Source organism: Pezoporus flaviventris, unplaced genomic scaffold, assembly GCF_033815535.1.
Source record: "Pezoporus flaviventris isolate CSIRO_AGI_PZ_B2104156 unplaced genomic scaffold, CSIRO_AGI_Pfla_v1 ptg000001l, whole genome shotgun sequence".
Lineage (NCBI taxonomy): Eukaryota > Metazoa > Chordata > Aves > Psittaciformes > Psittacidae > Pezoporus > Pezoporus flaviventris.
The window spans coordinates 7024817-7046173 of NW_026892549.1; the positions used below are offsets into that span (position 1 = coordinate 7024817).

Sequence of the window (21357 nt, forward strand, 5' to 3'; positions counted from 1 at the left end):
GCGCGGTGCGTGGTTCTGTAAGGATGTGATTGGTGGGACTGTATGAAGTGGGGTGAGGAAAGGGACCCGGAAGTGCTGGCGAGAAGTCTGTAGTAAGGCTGCGGGATGTTGGCGAGCGTTTCGGGCGGGATCTTTTGCTGTGAGGGCCGAGGGCCCGGTGCTTGGCCTTGAGTAGATGTGCTGGGGTGAACAGGGTTCCGCCGCGGTCCTGGTGCCGCTAACGGAGGGCAGGAGCGGGGCAGGCTGGGGGAGGTGTCTCTTCTCAAGAGGTATCGGCCGTCGGTGTCCCAAGGAGGGTCTGCCCTGAGGAGGCGCAGGGTAGTGCTTCGTCGCAGCCCTAAATCGGATCTATCTGTGGGGTCTGTACAGTAAATGTGATAATCGGCGATTTCCAGTTGTCTGTGCTCCCAAATCTGTATTCCTGCAACGATCTTGAATGCCGTTCAGGAGAAAGTGAATTGCATGCTGTCCCCTTTACGCTGATACATCTCACGCCCTTGTAGAATAGCATCAAGAAAATACCGATCTTTGGTGTTTAATATTAATCTAGTTATATTCAGGTGTAAGCCATCTTCTCTTTATTGGTGTCATTTATTTATCACAGTTTATTTACAATGAAAATGGAATTGGACCTTGGGGAATTATTAACCAAGGGGATGTAAAAGCTAGTTGCCCTGTGATGTGGAAGCTCTGTGTCCCCACAGTGCAGAAAGTATTTAAAGAAAGTATTGCCGGTTTGCTTTGTCATGATACAGCTAGGATAAATACAGCACAGACTGGAAGGTACTTGGATATCTGTATGATGGTGCGGAGTTTAAATAATCTCCCCTCGCGCAACAAGGGTGGGGTGAGGAGAGAAAGACACACACAAAAAGAACATAGAGGGATCGATAGGTAAGAGAATCCCTTGCAGGACTGGAAATGGTGACTGAAGTGGCTGCTAAAGGATAAGCGATGCAGAGGTTGTGCTGTACCCCTGGCTGATATTGCAGCACTTAAGTCTGCAGTCCTTGCTAGTTGCTGCAGCGGCCCTGGCAGTTTAGCTTGTGACCAGAAAGTGAGGTTGTTAAGGGATACCAAGCACCAAAAATAGAAAAGATTGTAGAGATGAGAAACAGCTTGTTTTCCTGCAGAGAGAGAGAGCCCAATGGAGCCACACATTGGCTTGTTTGAAGAAGGGTTTGGGTTGATAAGGGGATTCTGTTACAGATTCTGTGCTTTGTTGAAGTAGTATAAGCCCTGTAGAGCCATTCTAGAGAACTACTATTATAAATTAAATGAAATCCCTTAACTATGTAGAGAGTTATTTGTACATGGGGGAGGCTTTTCCACTTCCTGTAGGGAAATTAAAATGAGCATTTTTCAAGGTATTATGTTCTCTACAACATAAGTATATTAAAAAGGTTTTGGTTCTGTTCATGTTAGTATATTCTTTTATAGCACAAAGTTACTTGCCCAGCAGAGTCTTCAGTCACTTAAACACCGAACTACATACTTGCATTTAACTGTAAGGTTTTTGTGTGTTTAATCGGAAGTCTGGTGCTATATTACACAGCACAGCTACAAATAGAGGGCTATTTGGTGTGCAGTATCAGTACTATCCTAGGTAACCCTGTTTGTTTTGAGAGCCTGTTACTGCTTCTGTAGAAATAATAGAAGTGATGTCCTGAAAGGCATAAAGCTATTGCATTTCTTGCCATGTTTTAATCTTTGCATGAGGCCCACCTGCACCTTGTTTTCTAGCTGTGGTCATACATGGAGGAAGGGCAATAATCCCTCTCTTTAATGTTTTCCAGGTTATTCAGAATTAATTCTCATGTCAGCAGAAAGCTCAACCATCACAGTTCGTCTTGTTCGTTCTTTTGAACACCGGAATTTCAGACCTGTGGTGTATCATGGAGTCAACTTGGATCAGACAGTAAAGCAGTTCGTTAGTTTTGTGCGGAATGGTAAGGGGCAGTTCAGTCCCAAGGCAGTTCGTTTCAGTCCTATGTGTTGCTGTCTCTGCACAAGAAAGTGGAGGGGAGCAAATGAATGGGAATTCTGCAGCATTGGTAGAGATGCCAGATTTGTGTGCTTTCTTCTCTTGGATGAGAAGTCTGGAGTTAACAACAGCTTCCATGGTCAGTGTGCCATGCCTAAATTTGGATAGACTGCTCTTCCTGCCCAAATCCCCACGCTTAGTCAGAAAGAGAGGAGGACATTGCTGCATTCGGCTCAGTGCCTCAGGGTTCTTGAGTAATGCTGTCAAGCAGCTATTCATAAATTAACAGAAGTAAATTAATAGAATTTAGAGAGTCTTGGTTCATAGGAAGTACACCAATATGTGGAATGTGGGAATGCAAGTCTGTTTGCTATCTGTGAGAAGATAGGATCTTGAAAAATTGTTTTTGACACTGTGAAGTCTCACTGCGCATGTTTGCTTCTAAGTTTCTGTTTCTGTCTTGGGCTTTGTGGTGTAGATTTACTCATTAGTGGGCTTTATGTTTTAGAAGCCTTGTTGAATGTGAGAGTGTATCTAAAGATTAATGTAGACTAGCCCATGTAGTGATTCAGTAGGTAGGGTGTTGCCCTAGTCTTGCAGATGTATTTCTACCCACCTAAATGGAGACATTCAAAAGGTGCAAAATAACATAATTGGATTTTTTGCATGAAGTCAGATTAAACAAGTCTTGAATTATTATAGCTGATAACATCTGAGCAACTCCTAGGACATTGTCTTGGGCTCCATGTCTGTATTGTGTTTTTAGCCGCTTCTGTACTTCTAGACAGGGATAGGCATGGCAAGATCCTAGGATGCTTTTAGAAACATTTCCAGAACATATGGTACCGCTGTTGTTATGAATAAGAAAATAAAAAACAATGCTAAGAAACTTGCTTTTGATGTGTGCAGAACTGCAATTCACTGTTATTTGAGACAAAGCTGGTGTCTTGAACAAGACTTTTTGGAACCTCATTCCACAGATGGATAATGCTGTTCCTGGTCCAAAAGATACGTTCTTTCCTTTACTATAATCTGTTTTGAAGGGAGAGTTTGAGATAAATTGTTAAACTACTGGTGTAATTACAGTTTCAGCCACCTTGTTGCCAAGCACCCCATGGCTGGCTAGACCTTCCAAGGCCCTGGTTGAATCCCTGGGTGTCGCTGGGAACCGTGGCACCGGGAAAGAAGTTGGTGTTCTCACAGTTGCTTATGGTCTGTGTCCTGCATGTGGCTAGAGGGTTAATTTTCTACAGTTTGGCTTTCTTTTCCTAGCTGTTTCAAATGGCTGTGTTTACTGAACAATTAAGTTATGAATGACAGTTGTCAGCAGTTCCTATAAGGTAAAGAGAGATGCTGTGCAAACCATTAACAGGATGTTCCTGGCAGATTTCTGAAGGATCAGACTCCTGTGATGATGTCCTAATTGCATCCACTCACTGTCCTCATGGGCTGTTTTGTTTAGAGGGACTTCGTGTTTAAGTGAAGTTAATCAGATATGGAGTTACTATAGAATCTGAGCCAAAAGTTTTGTTTTAGTATTTGATTCTCAAACAAGTCTTATGTATTGCAGATTTATTTTGATGTAAAAGATGTCCAGGATGCATACATTGCACAATAATGGAAAATAAAATGTTGGAAATAAAAAAAGACAACTTTGTATTAACTTTGTGGTTTTTTTTTAACAGATGTGTCTTCAAGAACAGGTCTTCCTCCTCCTTTTAAAAATTACAAGTATGGTAGGTGTTGTTTCTCTCCCTCTTTGTTTTAATTTCTGTAAAATGCAGATGTAACATTTTATACCAGTTTTTATAGAATTTAAAGGGTAACTGCTGTAGAATACTCATGTCAATGGTAGTGCCTGCCTACGTTTGCAACTCTGTCCAGCTCTTGTAGCTGGGATTATGCCACTGGGATCATGTCTACAAAACTTCACCATTATTTTGAAGTTCTATATTAATCTTTTAATTAGGCTACATGTTATATATTATTTGCTAATTGATGCCAATGGGTATTGGTATTACTTTTAAATTACATGTATAAGTGCCTTTTAACTCTGTTTTTATTCTAGCAAGCAACTTGTGATCTCGGGTGCTTTGAAATTGTAGTTCTTCATGTGCTTACATATTTCAGTCTCTACTAATTGTGAAGTCAGAAAGGATAGTGAAGCAAGAACTGAAGACAGTAAATAGAAAATGCTTAGGACTTGTATACTTAAATAGTTTACACAATTTAGGAGAAGCAGGGGAACTGTGCTCAGGGTAGATATGAAAGCTTTTTAAATACAAATACAAGTACAAGCTGATGGAATGAAATAGCTTGGTGTGAAATTTAGGCTGTCATTATCCTCTAATGTAAAGCTGTGTGTATATTTGCTGTCTGTGAAGACTGGCATGAACATAAGCAATTCATCTGTTTGGGACAGAATATACTTTCAAAATAGATTAAATTACTGCCTTTCTGGGAGTTTGTTAATTTGGATGTCAGTAACTTATCTTTTCCTAAACTTGGCAATTCTAAAAATTCCCTTGGAGTTTTGCTGCAAGTGATCCTTCATCTTCCATGTTCTTGGAGTTGACAAACTGATTCCTCTACAGTGATTCAAAGAATTGAATGAGGAACCTACTTAATACATGTGAATGGTAATAGACTCTATTTGCCTTTAAAAAAAAAAAAAAGCAAAATCAAGAAAAGCCAAGCATTTCATTCTGTGTTCTTGCTGATGATGAAACAGTGCAAAATGAAGGCAGATAAAGAGTTAGAAGATCCATAATATATCAGTGGCAAGGATTTGAACGTTACTATTATTTTTAATATATTAAGTTCTTAAAATATAAATCTAGGTAACTGTAAGTTTGAACTTGGAGGTGCCCTTCCTCCCTCTAGTATCTGTGGCTTTGGCTAAATGAGGGCGTCTTATCTAGAACTGCAGCTATCAGTTGTATCAGTTCTTTCATCACTTAGAGCATGTTTAGTTTTTCCCAAGCCATATGTTGTGGCTTACCACCTGATTGCAGGTGTAGGACTAATGTGTGTGAAAAACACTGCAGAACTTTAAAACCTGTTACACCAGTTAGTGCAGGCCTACTTTCACTGTGACAGTGCTAGCTGAGTGGAGATTTACACATGGGAAAAATCACAGCCAAATTCCTCACCTTTCCTTCAGTCTGTGCATCATCCAGGTTCATGTCTTTGCCATCTCTTTTGTTGTCTACTGTCCATCTTGTGTTTTGGTGATGAAAGGGCAGTGAGACTTCTGCATGAATTGTGCTACTGAGAGTCAGATTTTTCTTTCCACTTTGGCAGTGGCAGAAATCTCAGTTGGACCTGGCTATGTCTCACTTTATCTGTTTAAGCTTCCTTCTCTCCAGAATTCAGCACCATTTTGTTATCTCAGCATCATGTGTAATACCATTGCATTTTTCCTCTTCATTTGGTGCTCTAACTCACATCTCAAAGCTTATGACTTACATTTCTCTTAATTTCTTTACACATGTCGTTTTTGTCTTTGGTCAAACTCTTCTTAGTCAATCTTCTCATCTTCGTACCCTGTCATTGCCATCTTTTCACTGATGGTGGCAGCCTGGGTGTCAACTTGTCTTACAGGCTGCTTCTCATTTTTTTTTTTTTTTCCTTCTGTGAATGTGGATCAATATGATAGATAGTTCACAGAATCAGATTTAGAAAGCTATTTCTTAATCAGTTGTCATGGAAGATCTATTATGAGAAAAGGAATGATAAAAATTTGGGAATATGACTGAATGGAACTAAATGGGGATGAAATAGCAAAGGCTGTTTGGAGGACATGGCTTTAGATAGGATGAGAAGAGACTGCAGCTTCATCTCTGTAACAGTTACAAAAGCCATTTAGTAGCTCAGATGAAGACATGGTAAACTGCTGCATTTGTGAACAAGTAAAATTGAGAAAATAGTTCAGAGAATGACTGGGCAAAGATTAAAGGGAATGTGACAAAGTAAGTGAAGACGCTTAAAACTAACGGGCAAAGGCTGGATTGTATTTGCTGTGGTAGAAAGGTTTCATGATTGTAGTATTTTGTTTCTGTGATTGCTTGGTATTTTTGCAGTGCTTCTATGCAACATGGATCCTGATAACTGCTATTTAATGTATGTCTTGCTTCTAATACTGCAATTATTATGCCAGGTTGGACAAAGCCTTGGGTGACATGGTTTAGTGTGAGGTGTCCCTGCCCATGGCAGGTGCATTGGAACTTGATGATCTTAAGGTCCTTTCCAACCCTAATTATTCTACAATTCTGTGCTAAGCCTGCCTTCTCAGTGACCTCTGCAGTGGGAATACAGAGTCATCTTTACCTTGTTTAATGTTTTAAATAGAATACTAAAAATGGGCTGGAGTGGTATGGAAGCAAACTTCTGAATTGGGAATGTGATCTCTGTTGTTCTGAACATCTGAACACTAGCTCTCGATAGTTTGAAATTTGTTTAAGCCTATATTTAACTTTCTTAAATCCTTTTCTTACCAGAGTATTTCAACACATAGTGTTCACTTAATGAACAGAAACTAGAAACAGAGCTAACGAACTAGAACAGCAAATGCACAGGCAAGCAGAACAGGTTTTTGCTTCATTGCTCGGAAGGGGTTGAGTGTTACTCTGAACTTGTTCAAACGGATGCTTTGGAATCTGTCTGGAGTTGCTCTTGTTTGCTTGGGTTTTTTTGTTTAGCACTACATGGGCATCTTCTGACTTCCATTTCCTCTGGATTTTTGCACTCAGCTGGTTGCTTTAGTGACCACATTATTTTCCCCTGTTTTTCCCTTCTGTTAACAAAGCCCTGCCCACACTGCCAGAAGAAAGCAATATTTCTTTTTTTTTTTTTTTAGCATAATTTCTTAAAGTGCCACACTGCACAAACATATCAGAGGTAAATATTATTAAAGAGGGTATAGCATTAAGAAGAGGAGAGGCTGTACATGGTCATGGAAAATAGACTTGCTTAACAAAATTTCTACCATGGGTGCTTTCTTCATGAGGAGGAAAATTTCAAGGAAAGGTCTGAAATGGTTAGGTTAATCGCTTGCTGCTTATCAAATTAACTGTAGTAGTTGACAGTGCATAAATGTGGTTTGTCCTGCCCCAGTTGCATGTGTAAAACCTGTTAGGTTAAAACACCCTAACTGGCACTTAAATTGGTGTGTTTTGACTGGCAATTGGGATGGTCATTAGTTAGTTGTAATTCACCCAGCAGAAAGAAGCCCAATAGGACGTGGTAGTGTAATGTTGGATTGACTGGTTTGACTGTGGCTGCAGCACTGGGAAATTAAGATGTTTTCTTTTAGGTTTAATACACAAAATTGTTAGTAATAAAAGATTTCAAACCTTATCCTTTTGTCTCTTTTTCCCCAAGTACAACTTTCAGTATTTCCTGCCTATTAAGCCTTATTTTAGGAAAATGTATTTTCTTTCAGATACAATGAAGATTATTCACCAAGCACACAAGTCTAAGGTATGATTATTAGCTGTGTTCTTCCCCTTTTACATGCTTTAGTGCAGGCAGATCTCTGCACTGTCAAACAAGACTGGGAAGAGACAGTCAGCGAATTCTTATCTTTGTATTCTGGTTCTCTGATTTGTAGACTGGTGAACTTGTAGTGAGTTTGGAAGATGATGACAAACTGGTTTTGAAAGAAGACAGTACGCTGAAAGCAGCTGGAATAGGTAGGTGTGCATTTGTATTGACTGAAGGTGCTGTTCATTGTGGTTGTCATTAAACTGATAACTGGCTGATTATGTTTGGATAGCCTGCTGAAAAGTAAATGCTATTCCTGATGCTCTTTACACTACTTGATAATTATTCAGGGAAGAAGGGGGGATAATGTGCATTCAGATCATTGGACTGAGGGCAGCAGGTATCTGCACTCCAAATGTTCAGAATGCAAATTGTGATTTTTAGAGGGTACGCTTATAATTCTGCTGAGAGTAATTTTAAATGATTGACAGATAGGTTATTAGTACCATGTCTGCTTAGTCTTATCAGTAACATTTAAGCTGATGTTTTGGTTAGAAATGTAAGTAATGGAACCAGCATGGAATAATGAAATAAGATTAGATTTGTTTAATGTGAAGCATACAGTGCCTGATAGCCAGATTGCTCAGGAAAACTCAAGCAGTATCGTTTACAGAATGTGCTGAACATAGCAAAGACTTAAAGCTTGACCTGATTTCTCACATTTTGACAGGGGACTACATATAGGGCATGTCTTTTGGTAATAATGTAAAGACATGTCTGTCATGATAAAATTGATGGTCCCTGGATGTCCTTTGGGCTTCTAATAAATGTAGCTGAATGACTTTGTGGCAGCAGGGTACTTAAGGGATGTAGTTCCATTCCACCCTGATATGGACATTCACTCATTTGAATCTGATTTGCCTAGCTGGAACACATAAGTGCCTGTGCTCTAAGTGCAGGGGTTTCACAGAGAGAGCTCCGTCCTGCTCCCAATGCCCTCTGATTGCTCCCCAGCTAGTGAATGGGATTTCTTTCTCAGGTTTCTTGGCTCTTTTGTTTTCTCCCATTTACTTTCTGATTTTAAGTGACTTGGGATGTCTCTCTAATGTTTTATTCTGGGCAGCACTGCAACTGGCCTAAATACACCTTTCCTAAAGTCTTTGGGTGTTCCTATGATATGAATGATAGTTATTCTCTGGCTGTACTAAACTAGGTCTTTTTATCTGGAGGGGAGAATAAAAAAGGTTCCTCAGGAAGGACTATTACTGGCATTCAAGTCTTACAGATTTGTAATTTAGTTAGCAGAAGATTCATTTAAACATGATTTTTATCTACCGAAGGCATAAGAGGTAATGCAGTTCAGTACTGATGACAGTACTAAATGTTGAATTAGAAATTACATTGTCTACAGCTGCCTTCTTTTAAAAAGGTAGTGATAAATATATGTCTATATATCCATCTTTGAAGCTAGGTTTGTAGCTACAACAGTGAAAGAGTTGGATGTGATCTTCAAAAACATGTCAAAACATCAGAGTAAATTTTACAGTGAAAGGAAATCAGAGTAGACCAGCTTGTTCGGTGTCTCTCTACAAAGAAAGTGGTGGCTTATTCAGGGCAGAAAACTGTAAAGCTGTTTTCAGAATAACTAGCAGCAGTTAGTCATTAGTATATACTGGGTATTTGTAATACAAAAGAAAACCTCTCATTCTGTAAAATGCAGTGTGCCATTTTGCCATTTTGAATTTGGTATTTTTCCAGTGTATCTTGACAAAAGAATTAGCTAAGTTAGGATTGGGTTCTTTATAGTAAAATCTTGAAGATTTTACTTTTCTTCAACAAGAAGTGGAAAAGAGTGGAACCAAGGAAATGAGGACTGATAGCAGATACTACTCTAGTCTGCATTTTGTACAGTTTCATTTAAATCAGTAAGAAAATTTGAAATCTCCTCTTGACATATTACATTTTTCCAATATCTAGTCTGGACAAGATTTCCTAGACTAAAGCAGAAAATTGCTGTTAGAAAACCTGGGAAATTCTGAGACACAGAGAACACTTTTTTCTAAGCTGTAGTTGATTGCCCTTGGCACTTTACAGGGTTGGGCTAGAGAGTTATAAATTATGAGGACATTAGATAAGTATCCTCGGGAAAGCCTCTGTGGTAGTGATTATTATTACAGTTATTATCTAGCCAGCAAAGTTAATGCTTGCCTGATTTTTTTTTATTTTTTTTTTTTTTAAAGCAGGGTGTATGTTAATCAAGTGTTCAGTATTCATTGCAAACAGTCTTGTCTGTTTTCTAGTTGAGATTCTGAACCCCTTCTGCTCTTTTTTTCCTTTTTTTACAAGACAGGCAGACTTCATTAACTTCAGGTTTAATTTAAAAAACAAATGTGGAACTTATTGGCTCAGCACCTTAAAGAATTCCATGTTTAATAATTGTGAAGGCTTTCCATCAGATTTGTCTCTGTTCTGAATTAGTAATGTTGCTGACTTATTGTTTTAGAAGAGGAAGTCCTTGACCTACTGGGTTGAAAGAATTGTGACTGCTCTGAACCTTTGTGGGTCCTTTACCTCTACCATATCCCCTGTGAATAATTAGAGGTATTTGAAGGTATTGCTGGAGAAGCCAATTTGTGTCTTTCACTTTGCATATTGTTGAAGCCTCATGAATTAATCATCATCAGGGCAAAAAATTAACTTCTTCAGACACATATTTTGATGTGTCATGAGGGAGAATGTAAAGTGATCTGTAAAATATTCTACTGATCCTCTAAGTATTAAATTATTATACCTACAGGCTAATTTAATAGAAAAAATAGTTTCCTTCTCCCTTTCCTAACAGAAAAATGCACAAAAGAAAGGTAAAATCACGCTTCATTATTTTTCTAGCATTTGAAGGTGTTAGAAATGCAGTCACTTAATTTGTTGAATGCTTATACAAACAATTCTGTGAAGGCTGTGTTAAACAAATCTTGAGGAGGCTTGTGTACATGTTTACTTCTATATATTCAGGTTCTTGGGTTTATTGTGTGGTTTTTTTCTTTGTTTGTTTCTTTTTTATTTGGTTTGCAGCATCATTAAATGACATCTTTAATACTAGAATCTTTTTTGCAAAAATAAGGGGGGTGAAGTGTGTGGTGATTTATAATTGTCTTTGACTGAAAATTCAATTTTTTTAGTTGTTTTCTAAGGTTCTAAATAGCTGGTTGCTGGATGATTCATTTACTGCTGTGCTAAATATTTATTTTTTATTTGTTCTAGCAAATGAGACTGAATTAGCATTCTTCTGTGAGGAAGATTACAGAAACTACAAAGCTAATCCTGTTTCGGCCTGGTGAAGATCCCAAGAGATTGTTTTGTTTTCCCATACCTGTTGTAAATTTTCCTTATTCTGCTTAATGAGATTTTTCTTAAAGATCAATAAATCCTAGAGGATTGCTTTGCAAACAGTGCAATTCCCTTCCTATAGAAACTAATTTCTGTCAATATGCTGAGAGAAGTAAAACTGGGGGACTTTTTTTCTTTCTCACATTTCTTTTTCCTTTGTTTGCCTCAGGATGCAGGCAGTGCAATTTCTGACCTGTGACATGTTTTTTGTGTGATCCTACATCAGATGTTAGCTACATATGGAGAGTATATAGTACACAGTAAGGTTTCATCACAGTACTGACTTCTAATGAAAATTGAAACATTTTGCAGCCAAATCACTGGGTATTTTAGAGAGCTTGAGACAAGACTCTCCCTGTTTCAAGTCAGAGCTTTACTCCTCACATTTTATGTTTGGTCTCTTTTGTTTAAATAGTGCAGACTGGCAAGTGTTCCATGCTCTTCACTGGTGAATGCTTTCTTTGATACTTTCTCTCAGTCCTCTTTAGCATGCTGAAAGGGGAAAATGACTGTTGGAAGGCTTTTGTGTTCAAGGACCAGCTCGCCTGTTTCTAACTTTACTTCATGGAGACACCTTCATGTAAGACGTATCAACCTGAGCTGTGCCAAGCCATCAGTGTACATAAGCAGGAATTGGGCATTCTTCCAAAGGGAGTGAAATCTCATGGTTTCAGTTTTAAGAATAGAACTTGAATGATTGCACTGTTGTGAGTAGAGGCACAGTCTGGGAGCCACATGTCTTGAAGACTGGAATTGATTCTTTTCTGCTTTCCATGAGACAAATACTCTGTTGCTCTGTTCTTGGAAATTCCAGGCTTCCCTACTACATCAACCAAATCAAGAATAGGAAAGAAACCAAACATGCATCCAGTAAAGTACCTTTAGATAGATACTGCTTATGAAACTGGCATTTAGAAGGTACCAAGATGGGACACTGTGCCGTTAAGGCTCTCTTCAGTGAAGTAGAAGTGGTGCTGGCTCTCTGCCTTAGCAGGCTTTTTGAGCATAGGCTCTGCTGAATCAAACAAAACCTCATGTGCAATTGCTTTAGATGTCCACATCTACGCTTAGCTCTGGGTGTCAGCTGACACCACCATTTCCACAAGAGACTTTCCATAGAAGTAAGCTTACAGTTTCCTAGAGCTTTAATTTTTTTTTTTTTTTAATTGACATGTGATAGCAAAAGCAGGTATGTGATTTCCAAAGCATCTACGTAAAAGTTCTCTTTACTTCAGACGTAGGGCTAAAGAAACCTCTGTGTATTGTTCCCACCTCATTTTCTTCATCCTTCCTGAAAACTTGCTGGTTTAGGCTGGTTTTGGTAACTGGTGTTACTCACCAACAACAGCTTCAAATAAAGTTTTATTCTCTTGTGAAAGTAGTTTACCACTTTGTCATCTGCAACTAAACGGACGATTATATCTCTGTCTTGTGAGAGGAGTCATGTATCACTGTTCTCTTGGGATTTAGATGCTGTTATGCATGCGCTGATGGATTTGTGAGGAGAACTTACCACTTGCCTCCTCTTTCTGTCCAGGCTTCCTTTCTGTTGCTGGCACCTGCCGCCCCATACATAGGCCTGTGTCTCAGTTAACTTCTTACAGAGTCTGTCATATTTACAGATTGATCAGGCTAATACAAGTTTGTACTCATCTTCTCAGATGCATTAGCTCAGTTTAAGCTAATGCATTGTGCTCCAGAGTATACCAGCCTTATTCTGCTGAATTTACAATGATGAAGGTAACTTTGTAAGAAGTAGATGGCATACTGGAGAGATCGACGACTCAGACTGTCCTATCAAGGCATCTAGATGACGTCTGTGAGCACACTTGGGCTCTAAGACTGAGCAAGCACTGTCATTCTTTTCCTCCTGTTCTGGGGATTTGAATTTGGTCTCCAGCCCTTTCAGGCAGATTTGGATTGTTTTTTCAGTCCCCTTTCTCTAAGGCATTTGTGTTTGAAAGGGTCACCCAATTTTAAAAATTATCCTTTCTGGGCTAGTACAGCTACAAAGGTTCAGTGCCACCTCGAGTGTGGCACAGTGAAAGAGTAATTCTACAGCATCAACAAAATGGCAAATGTTTTAATGCAAATATTCAAGAATTATGTGTCTGGACTCCAGATTAGCTTATCTTTCCAAGGGAAGAGTTAAACTACTGCTTTGTGAGCTCAGTTCACCCTGGCAGTGGCACTTTGTTGGCTCCTTTCTGCAGCTGCACAGTAGAGCCTTTTATAGTGATCTCAATGGCCATACTTATAAACTGTTTTCTTCCTGAAGTGTTTTTTTACTGGTTTCGGGTTTTGGTTTTTTGTTGTTTTTTTTTTTTAAATTAAATTTGGCTTTTAATAATGCTTCTTTGAAATAAACCCCGCAAAACCATAGATAATAACTAAGAATTTGTTAAGATAGATGCTGTTCCAACATTTTTTGGTGGGATATGGTATAACCTTGTGTCAAAATAGGTTTTATTCCAGGATTGTTGAGCACTGAATGAAATCTGTGAACACTGGCTAATAAATTACTAAAGACAGATGTCTTTGCCCATGTTGTTACAAAATCCTCTTTCTACTGAAGGAAACCACCTGCAGAGTTGGTATCCCGGCAGAGGTTATGAACAACATAGAATCATAGAATGGTTAAGATTTAATATGATAACAACTTCTCCTGGGTTATAGCACTGTAGCAAGGAAAGGCAGTCAAACTGGAAGCTAGGGGGTGGGAAGGGGGTAGGGGTAGTGGAATGTGGGGCTTGGGTGTTTCTTGGAGAAAAATCACTTCAGAGAGACTGGAGTTTTGGAGGTATGAAAGAATAGCTACTAAAGGAGAAGACAGGAAATTAGGAATTATGAAGAGGAAGAAGAGGTAACAGTGTAACTGAATAAACACAAAAAAGAACACTCTTGGCACAGAAATAATGAAGTAGTGCTGCTTTTTACAGCACTAAAGGTATGGAAACAGCGCATTTTAATAATTTTTGGCATTGAACTCATAAACTGTTGGAATAGGCATCTTGTTTTTTTTTTCTGGTTTTGTCACCTTATAGAATCATACAATAATTAGGGTTGGAAAGGACCTTAAGATCATCTAGTTCCAACCCCCCCTGCCGTGGGCAGGGACACCTTATGCTAAACCGTATCACCCAAGGCCTCGTTCAACCTGGTCTTGAACACTGCCAGGGATGGAGCATTCACAACCTCCCTGGGCAACCCATTCCAGTGCCTCACCACCCTAACAGGGAAGAATTTCCTTCTTATATCCAATCTAAACTTCCCCTGTTTAAGTTTTAACCCGTTACCCCTTGTCCTATCACTACAGTTCCTAATGAAGAGTCCCTCCCCAGCATCCCTATAGGCCCCCTTCAGATACTGGAAGGCTGCTATGAGGTCTCCACGCAGCCTTCTCTTCTCCAGGCTGAACAGACCCAACTTCCTCAGCCTGTCTTCATACGGGAGGTGCTCCAGTCCCCTGATCATCCTCGTGGCCCTCCTCTGGACTTGTTCCAACAGTTCCATGTCCTTCTTATATTGAGGACACCAGAACAGCACACAATACTCCAAGTGAGGTCTCACCAGAGCAGAGCAGAGGGGCAAGATCACCTCCTTCGACCTGCTGGTCACGCTCCTTTTGATGCAGCCCAGGATAGGGTTGGCTTTCTGGGCTGCAAGTGCACACTGCCGGCTCATGTTCATTTTCTCATTGACCAACACTCCCAAGTCCTTCTCTGCAGGGCTGCTCTGAATCTCTTCTCTGCCCAACCTGTAGCTGTGCCTGGGATTGCTCTGACCCAGGTGTATGACCTTGCACTTGGCATGGTTAAACTTTATGAGGTTGGCATCAGCCCACCTCACAAGTGTGTCAAGGTCCCTCTGGATGGCATTCCTTCCCTCCAGGGTATCAACTGAACCACACAGCTTGGTGTCATCAGCAAACTTGCTGAGGGCGCACTCAATCCCACTGTCCATGTCAGTGACAAAGATGTTAAACAAGACCGGTCCCAACACTGATCCCTGAGGGACACCATTCGTTACTGGTCTCCAGCTGGACATTGAGCCATTGACCACAACTCTTTGCATATGGCTATCCAGCCAGTTCTTTATTCACCGAGTGGTCCATCCATCAAACTGATGTCTCTCCAATTTAGATACAAGGATGTCGTGTGGGCAGTGTCAAACGCTTTACACAAGTCCAGGTAGATGACATCAACTGCTCTACCTCCGTCCGTCAGTTCTGTAGCCCCATCATAGAAGGCCACCAAATTGGTCAGGCAGGATTTCCCCTTAGTGAAGCCATGCTGGCTGTCACCAAGCACCTTGTTGTTTTTCATGTGCCTTAGCATGCCTTCCAGGAGAATCTGCTCCAAGATTTTGCCAGGCACAGAGGTGAGACTGACTGGTCTGTAATTCCTCGGGTCATCCATTTTCCCCTTCTTGAAAATGGGGGTTATATTTCCCTTTTTCCAGTCATCGGGAACTTCACCTGACTGCCATGATTTCTCAAATATGATGGCCAGTGTCTTCTCAACTTCATTTGCCAGCTCCTTCAGGACCCTCGGATGGATCTCATCAGGACCCATGGACTTGTGCACGTTCAGATTTTTAAGATGGCCTCGAATCAGTTCCTCTCCTACAGTGGCCACAAGGTCTTCATTCTCACAGTCCCTGCATCTGCCTTCCAAGACTTGGGTGGTTTGGTCAGAGCCTTTGCCAGTGAAGACCGAGGCAAAGAAGTCATTCAGAACCTCAGCCTTCTCCAAATCCTGTGTAGCCAGTTCTCCCGAGAGCTTCCTGAGGGGGCCTACATTCTCCCTAGTCTGTCTTTTATTTGCTATATACCTGTAGAATCCCTTCCTGTTATCTTTAATGCCTCTAGCTAAGTTTAATTCTAACTGGGCCTTAGCTTTCCTAAGCTGGTCCCTTGCTTCCTGGACAACATCCCTGTAGTCTTTCCAGGCCACCTGTCCTTGCTTCCACTTATTATAAGCCTCTTTTTTCATTTGAATTTTCCTCAGCAGCTCCTTATCCATCCAAGCAGGTCTCCTGGCCCTCTTGCTGCACTTCCTTCTGGTTGGGATGCAACACTCCTGAGCTTGCAGCAGGTGATCCTTGAATATCAACCAACAGTCTTGGGCCCCTCTGCCCTCTAGGGCTGTATCCCATGGAACCTTACTAAGCAGGTTCCTGAAGAGGCCAAAGTCTGCTCTTTTGAAATCCAGGGCAGTGAGCTTGCTGCACGCTCTTCTCACTGTCCTGAGGATCTCAAATTTGAGCATCTCATGATTGCTGCATCCAAGGCTGCCCTGGAGAGACACATTTCCAACGAGCCCTTCCCTGTTGGTGAGCACAAGGTCAAGCATGGCACCTCTCCTTGTCGGCTCCTCTATTACTCACAGAAGGAAGTTGTCTTCTACACAATCGAGGAACCTCCTGGATTGCTTGTGCCGAGCCCTACCATCCTTCCAACAGATGTCAGGGTGGTTGAAGTCACCCATGAGAACAAGGGCCTGTGAGCGTGAGGCTTTTCGTATCTGTCTATGGAGTGCTTCATCCACAGGTTCTCCTTGATCAGGCGGTCTGTAACAGATCCCCACAGTGATGTCTCCCATAGCTATATTCCCTTTAACCCTGACCCACAAACTCTCTGTGGACTGCTCACCTGACCCCAGATAGAGTTCCATACTCTCCAGCCTATCCCTAACATAAAGGGCAACTCCCCCTCCCCGCCTGCCGGGCCTGTCTTTTCTAAAGAGCCTGTAACTTTCCATTCCAACACTCCAGTCATAGGAGCCATCCCACCATGTTTCTGTGATGCCTATTGTATCATACCCCCGTAGACGTGCACACATCTCTAATTCCTCTTGTTTGTTCCCCATGCTACAGGCATTTGTATAGAGGCATCTGAGCCGAGCTCCAACTGAAGCCAGCTCATTGGCTGGAGCGGCTGGGATATCTCTACATTGCTCCGAGCATTTATTATAGGTGCTGGCAACTGACTGGGTGTGTTGGGATGGAATGATGCCCCCTCCCCCAACACATCTAGTTTAAAGCCTCCTTGACCAGTCTGGCAAGCCTCCTACCAAAACTACTCTTTCCCTTCTTTTATCAGACCAGCTCCACCAGCCCCAACTAGACCTGGCCTACGAACTTGGGTCCTGTGTTCAAGGCACCCAAACCCCTGACTATGACACCACCCTTTTAACCATTTATTAACCTGGCTAATCCTCCTAGCTTTTTTTAGATCCTCCCCTGTATCCTGGAGAATTGATGAAAAGACCACCTGAGCTCCAGAGCCCCTAACCACCTCCCCCAGGGCTCTGTAGTCCCTCTTTATGTTCCCCAGGCTACTACTATCTATATCCCTAGCACCCACATGTAACACCAGGAGTGGGTAATAGTCCGTGGGACTTACTAGAGCAGGCAGCCTCTCTGCCACATCCCTGATCTGTGCCCCTGGTAGGCAACACACCTCCCTTCAGACGGGGTCTGGCCAGCAGACAAGTGCTTCTGTCCCTTTCAGTGTAGAGTCCCCTACTACTATGACTACTTTCTGCCTGCAACAGATTTTGTGTATTTTTCTGTCCAGAGGTAGTTGTGTTGCCTCTTGAAGAAAGAGCTAAGAAAACTGCTTGACGTAGATAGCAGAGTTCAATGCTGACAGTTATCAATGGCAAAAAGAAGTCCTCAAAGGTCTGATATGCACCACTGTTGAGGAACTGCTTTATCTGATGTAACCATTCTGTCTTAAAGGTGATCCAGAGATATGCTGTAAGCTGTTGTGTTTCTCTTTCAGACTCTGGGAGTATTCAGCACATCCCTTGACAGTTAATTTACTTAAAAATTAGCAAGTAACAGTCCAAGAGTTACCACAGCCATGACAGGACACCTGTGGGTTCTGTCCTTGGAAAATAATAGCCACAGAAATCCTCAGTGTCCAGAGATCAAGAATGAAAAGCCAGAACATGCAATACTCATGCTTGGTCTCATATGACTGATGGCATCTTGGTCTCATATGACTGATGACATCCTGGCCTCAGAGTAATGGCAGCTGGCTGGAGGCATTATGAATGCTTGAGGCAAGTGCACACTTTTGCTTACTAAGCAGTTTGGACTGAGCTCTGTCTTCCTGGCTGGTACCTAGTCCTCCTTCCACCGCTTTCTTTTTGTAGCATTAGTTGGCACAGATTTACAGATGATTAATGACTCAAGCAAGGATGCCCAGCAGACAACTGTGCTACTTTTCATGTTATCAGGGCATTGACTTTTCCTTACTACTTACTTTCCTATTGAGTTAGAGAAACACTTTTGCATATTTTCCCAGCCACTTCCCTTTCCTTCTTGCTGCCACCTCTGCTATCTGCAGTGCTGCTTTAATGGTTAGGTTTGTACCTCATCTGATACACAATAGCAGTGTTTCCAGTGGCAGTGAATGTACATTTTTAGTTTTTGTATTCATGAAGAAATATGCTTTGAAATAGAGATCTATACTACCCTAGTAGTGCACACCAAAGGATCCTTTGTTGATTTACAGGACTTGCATAGGATAGCACTGTCCACTGGTCAGTGGAAACAAAAATGTTTTTACCATAATGCTTTGTATCTATCTGGAAAGGAAGCAAGAAGTTATACCAGGAATGTAAAAAGCAGTGAAAAGCTAAGACCTCTTGCCATGAAGTGTCTTTGCCTGCAGAGAAAGCCACCAGATGTCAGCACAGCCTGTTCTTTCGTTCTGCACTATCTGTAAGCCAACATATGTTTACATGCTTATCTGTGAATTGGTTTAGTCTGCAAAGTCTGCATGAGGTTTCTGGTGATGAAAGCTGAATCTTTCCTTGCAGAAAATATTTTTTTTTATATTAAAATCAAAAAGCAGCTAATTGAACTGGTATGAGTGCTTAAATTCCTCTTGTTGGACAGCATCCTTTGCAGAGTGAGTTCCAGCATATCTAATCTTTGCATGCTGTGAGGAGGCATTTGCAGAACATTCATTTGAAGAATTGTCTGGAAAAGATCAGTGTTAATTTGCTGAGATTTTGTTAAGTAGACTTTAAGTGTGCCTATTTTTTTTTTTTTTTTATTTTTAACACAAGGTAAATGACCCAGAATAGACACATGAAAAGCAGAGCAAAGCATATTCAGCAACACAGCTTAAACACACAACAAATGTATTCTTTGTGCTTCTGACCCTAAACTCCTGCTAGTTTTTCCTTGTAGTACAAGGGATAAGGAGAAACTGCACTGTGTTCTCTGTTCCATGCTTTCTGAGCTGGTGCTAGCTGAGATGGGATATGAGTTTCAGAGCCCAAACCCAAGCACTGTGCCCAGCTTTATGCTGCCAGTGACTGAAGTGTGAACAGATGATGCCTGGTTAAATGGGTAAATTTGAGCTGTTGCACAGGGACAAGGTGTGACAGAGCTTTCACTAAGATTCCTGTCACTTTTCTTGCAGCAGCTTGCAGATGCCAGGGGTCACTTTTCTTGCAGCAGCTTGCAGATGCCAGGGAGAATATTGAAGAAAGGGAAGTTTCTGTTTTGGGCTGCTTCTTTAGTTCTTTTCTTCTACCCTCTTAGCAGTGGTGCCATGCTAGAGGTTTACCACAGCTTGTTGTGTATGAAAAACTGCTTATTGATTCTGTGTGTATGTGTGCAGCCAGCATGGTGGTGCAGGTTGTTTGGGAAGCGTTACCCTTGCTTCTCTTCCTTCTGAACAGCACCCAGTTCTGCTTCACTGGGGACTAGGACCTTATCTTGAAGCATGGTGTGCATGGCAGATAGCTGAGAGGAGAGGGGGGTGTTTGGGCAGTGGGTAAGAAGAGAGGCATAGAGCTTTCATCTTCCTATAGATACGGTATTTTTAGTCAGATATGGGTTGCACCTTTTGTTTGCTAGCATCCTCTCTGTCTGATAACAAGAGTTCTTTCCTTTGCAGTGGGCCAAAAGCAGCTAGCTAGAAAAGTGGGAGTTTTAACTGGTAATAAATACATTCAAAAGCTCAGTATGACAGATTAATATGAGACTTTACCTTTGTATGTCCATTTCTGCTCCCTGGCAGGTGACTTAGAGTCATGTACCAGGAATGTAAGCAAGTACTGTAAGAACTACTGCTGTCTGCTGTCATTCCACATCTTGGAAAGGTTTAATCCTGCTTTCTAACCTGAAGCCTAAGGAACATATTATTTAAGGGCAGTCTGGGAAGCCTCTTTTTTTTTTTTTTTTTTTTTCTTCCACTGAACAGAGACTTTTAAAATGGAAGGTGTGATATTGGTCTGTTTTTCACACTACTTTGAGGTCACATCTTTGGCTCTATGCATGTATTTGTGTCCATCCAACTTGGGGACATCAGTTTGTTTTAGAGTCAAAGCACCAATCCAATCTGGAAATGAAAGCTTAATATCCTAGCAGTTAGTATCATGGCCATTTCTTAACACTACTCCCCTGCCCTATCCCTCCCAAATCAAATAATCCTGGTTCTGCAGAAAGCAGATTTGAATCTTGCAGAGCAACTTGGTTTTCTAGAGCACTGAATGAGACAGCTACTTAAAAGCTGACATCTGATTGTAGATAGCTCTTTAAGCCAGCAGGCTGGCATGCAGCAGCCGAAGCTAGCTAATTGCAGATCAGATACAGGAGACAGATAACAAGAGTAACTAACCAGCTGAAGAGCAGCTGTAGTGGATCCTCCAGTGTTGAGGTTTCTAAATCTAAAGCAGATTATCTTTCTAGGAGTACAGTAGTGCCACTTTAAGTCTTTGAAAGGTTCCAGTAATACTATGGCTTATAACATATGATCCTCATGACTGACCAAACACAATGGTTATTTTTAGACTTTGATTATGAAAGTACTGCACATGCCCTGCTAACAAGGACTGTCCCTAATCATAGATGGTATCTTCCTGCTGTATATTGTATGCTCAGCTTAAAAATATGCATGGTTCTGACTTGCACTAAAAAACCTTTTGCAGAAATTCTGCGAAACTGACACTGCTTATTAAGGCAGAAAATCAACAGGTAAAAAGAAAATCTGTGCGGGAGTAATTTATCTTGTTCCTCAAACCTGAGGTGAGGCCTGCAGGTCCTGCTAGCCCAGTGCATGAAATCTGAGCTCAAGGATACCACTAGGCTTTTCATGCTCTTTGTAACAGGTCATGGCAGCAGTGCTGGCCATGTTGGAGGGACTGGAGGAAATACATTATGTTGAGGTGCTGAAGCAAGTGCATCCCCCTAAAGATTAACTGTAGTTTGATCTATCACTTTGTAAGTAAGTCCCTGAAGAGCAAAAAAAAACAACTGCACTGTTAAAAGCTTTGTATTATAAAACAGAAGGAGCAAGAGAACTGTACCTACAGAGGTTAATCTTCAGCACAGGAATTTAAATGAACTCATTAATATCAGCTTACAAATTAGCTCATTAAAATGCAGGGCTGCAGATCCCGAAGTTGGTTGATCTGGTATGCCACTTCTATGGAGGAGTGACTTAAGAAACAGAGAACAAATTGTTAGTATTAAAC

General features: G+C 41.1%; 1 protein-coding gene across 3 annotated transcripts; it reads left to right on the top strand.

The window, feature by feature from the left end:
• Positions 1 to 16: 16 nt before the first annotated feature.
• CUNH2orf76 (chromosome unknown C2orf76 homolog) lies at positions 17 to 10915 on the top strand. 3 transcript variants are annotated; one of them, XM_061478435.1, is made up of 6 exons: positions 17 to 89; positions 1797 to 1949; positions 3670 to 3720; positions 7428 to 7465; positions 7596 to 7677; positions 10730 to 10915. In XM_061478435.1, exons 2-6 carry the CDS (start codon positions 1817 to 1819, stop codon positions 10804 to 10806), a joined length of 381 nt encoding a protein of 126 aa, XP_061334419.1. In that variant the 5' UTR covers positions 17 to 89; positions 1797 to 1816; the 3' UTR covers positions 10807 to 10915. The 3 variants fall into 3 exon arrangements, with proteins under 3 accessions (XP_061334419.1, XP_061334479.1, XP_061334367.1); XM_061478495.1 differs by having other exon boundaries at positions 68 to 92; XM_061478383.1 differs by lacking the exon at positions 17 to 89 and adding an exon at positions 165 to 359.
• Positions 10916 to 21357: the final 10442 nt, after the last annotated feature.

Coding starts and splice junctions, on each gene's coding strand:
- CUNH2orf76 (XM_061478435.1), top strand. CDS start 1,817: ATGTCAGCAGAAAGCTCAACCATCACAGTTCGTCTTGTTCGTTCTTTT. Junction 7,466..7,595: donor ACCAAGCACACAAGTCTAAG/GTATGATTATTA, acceptor TCTGATTTGTAG/ACTGGTGAACTTGTAGTGAG. Junction 7,678..10,729: donor GCTGAAAGCAGCTGGAATAG/GTAGGTGTGCAT, acceptor TATTTGTTCTAG/CAAATGAGACTGAATTAGCA.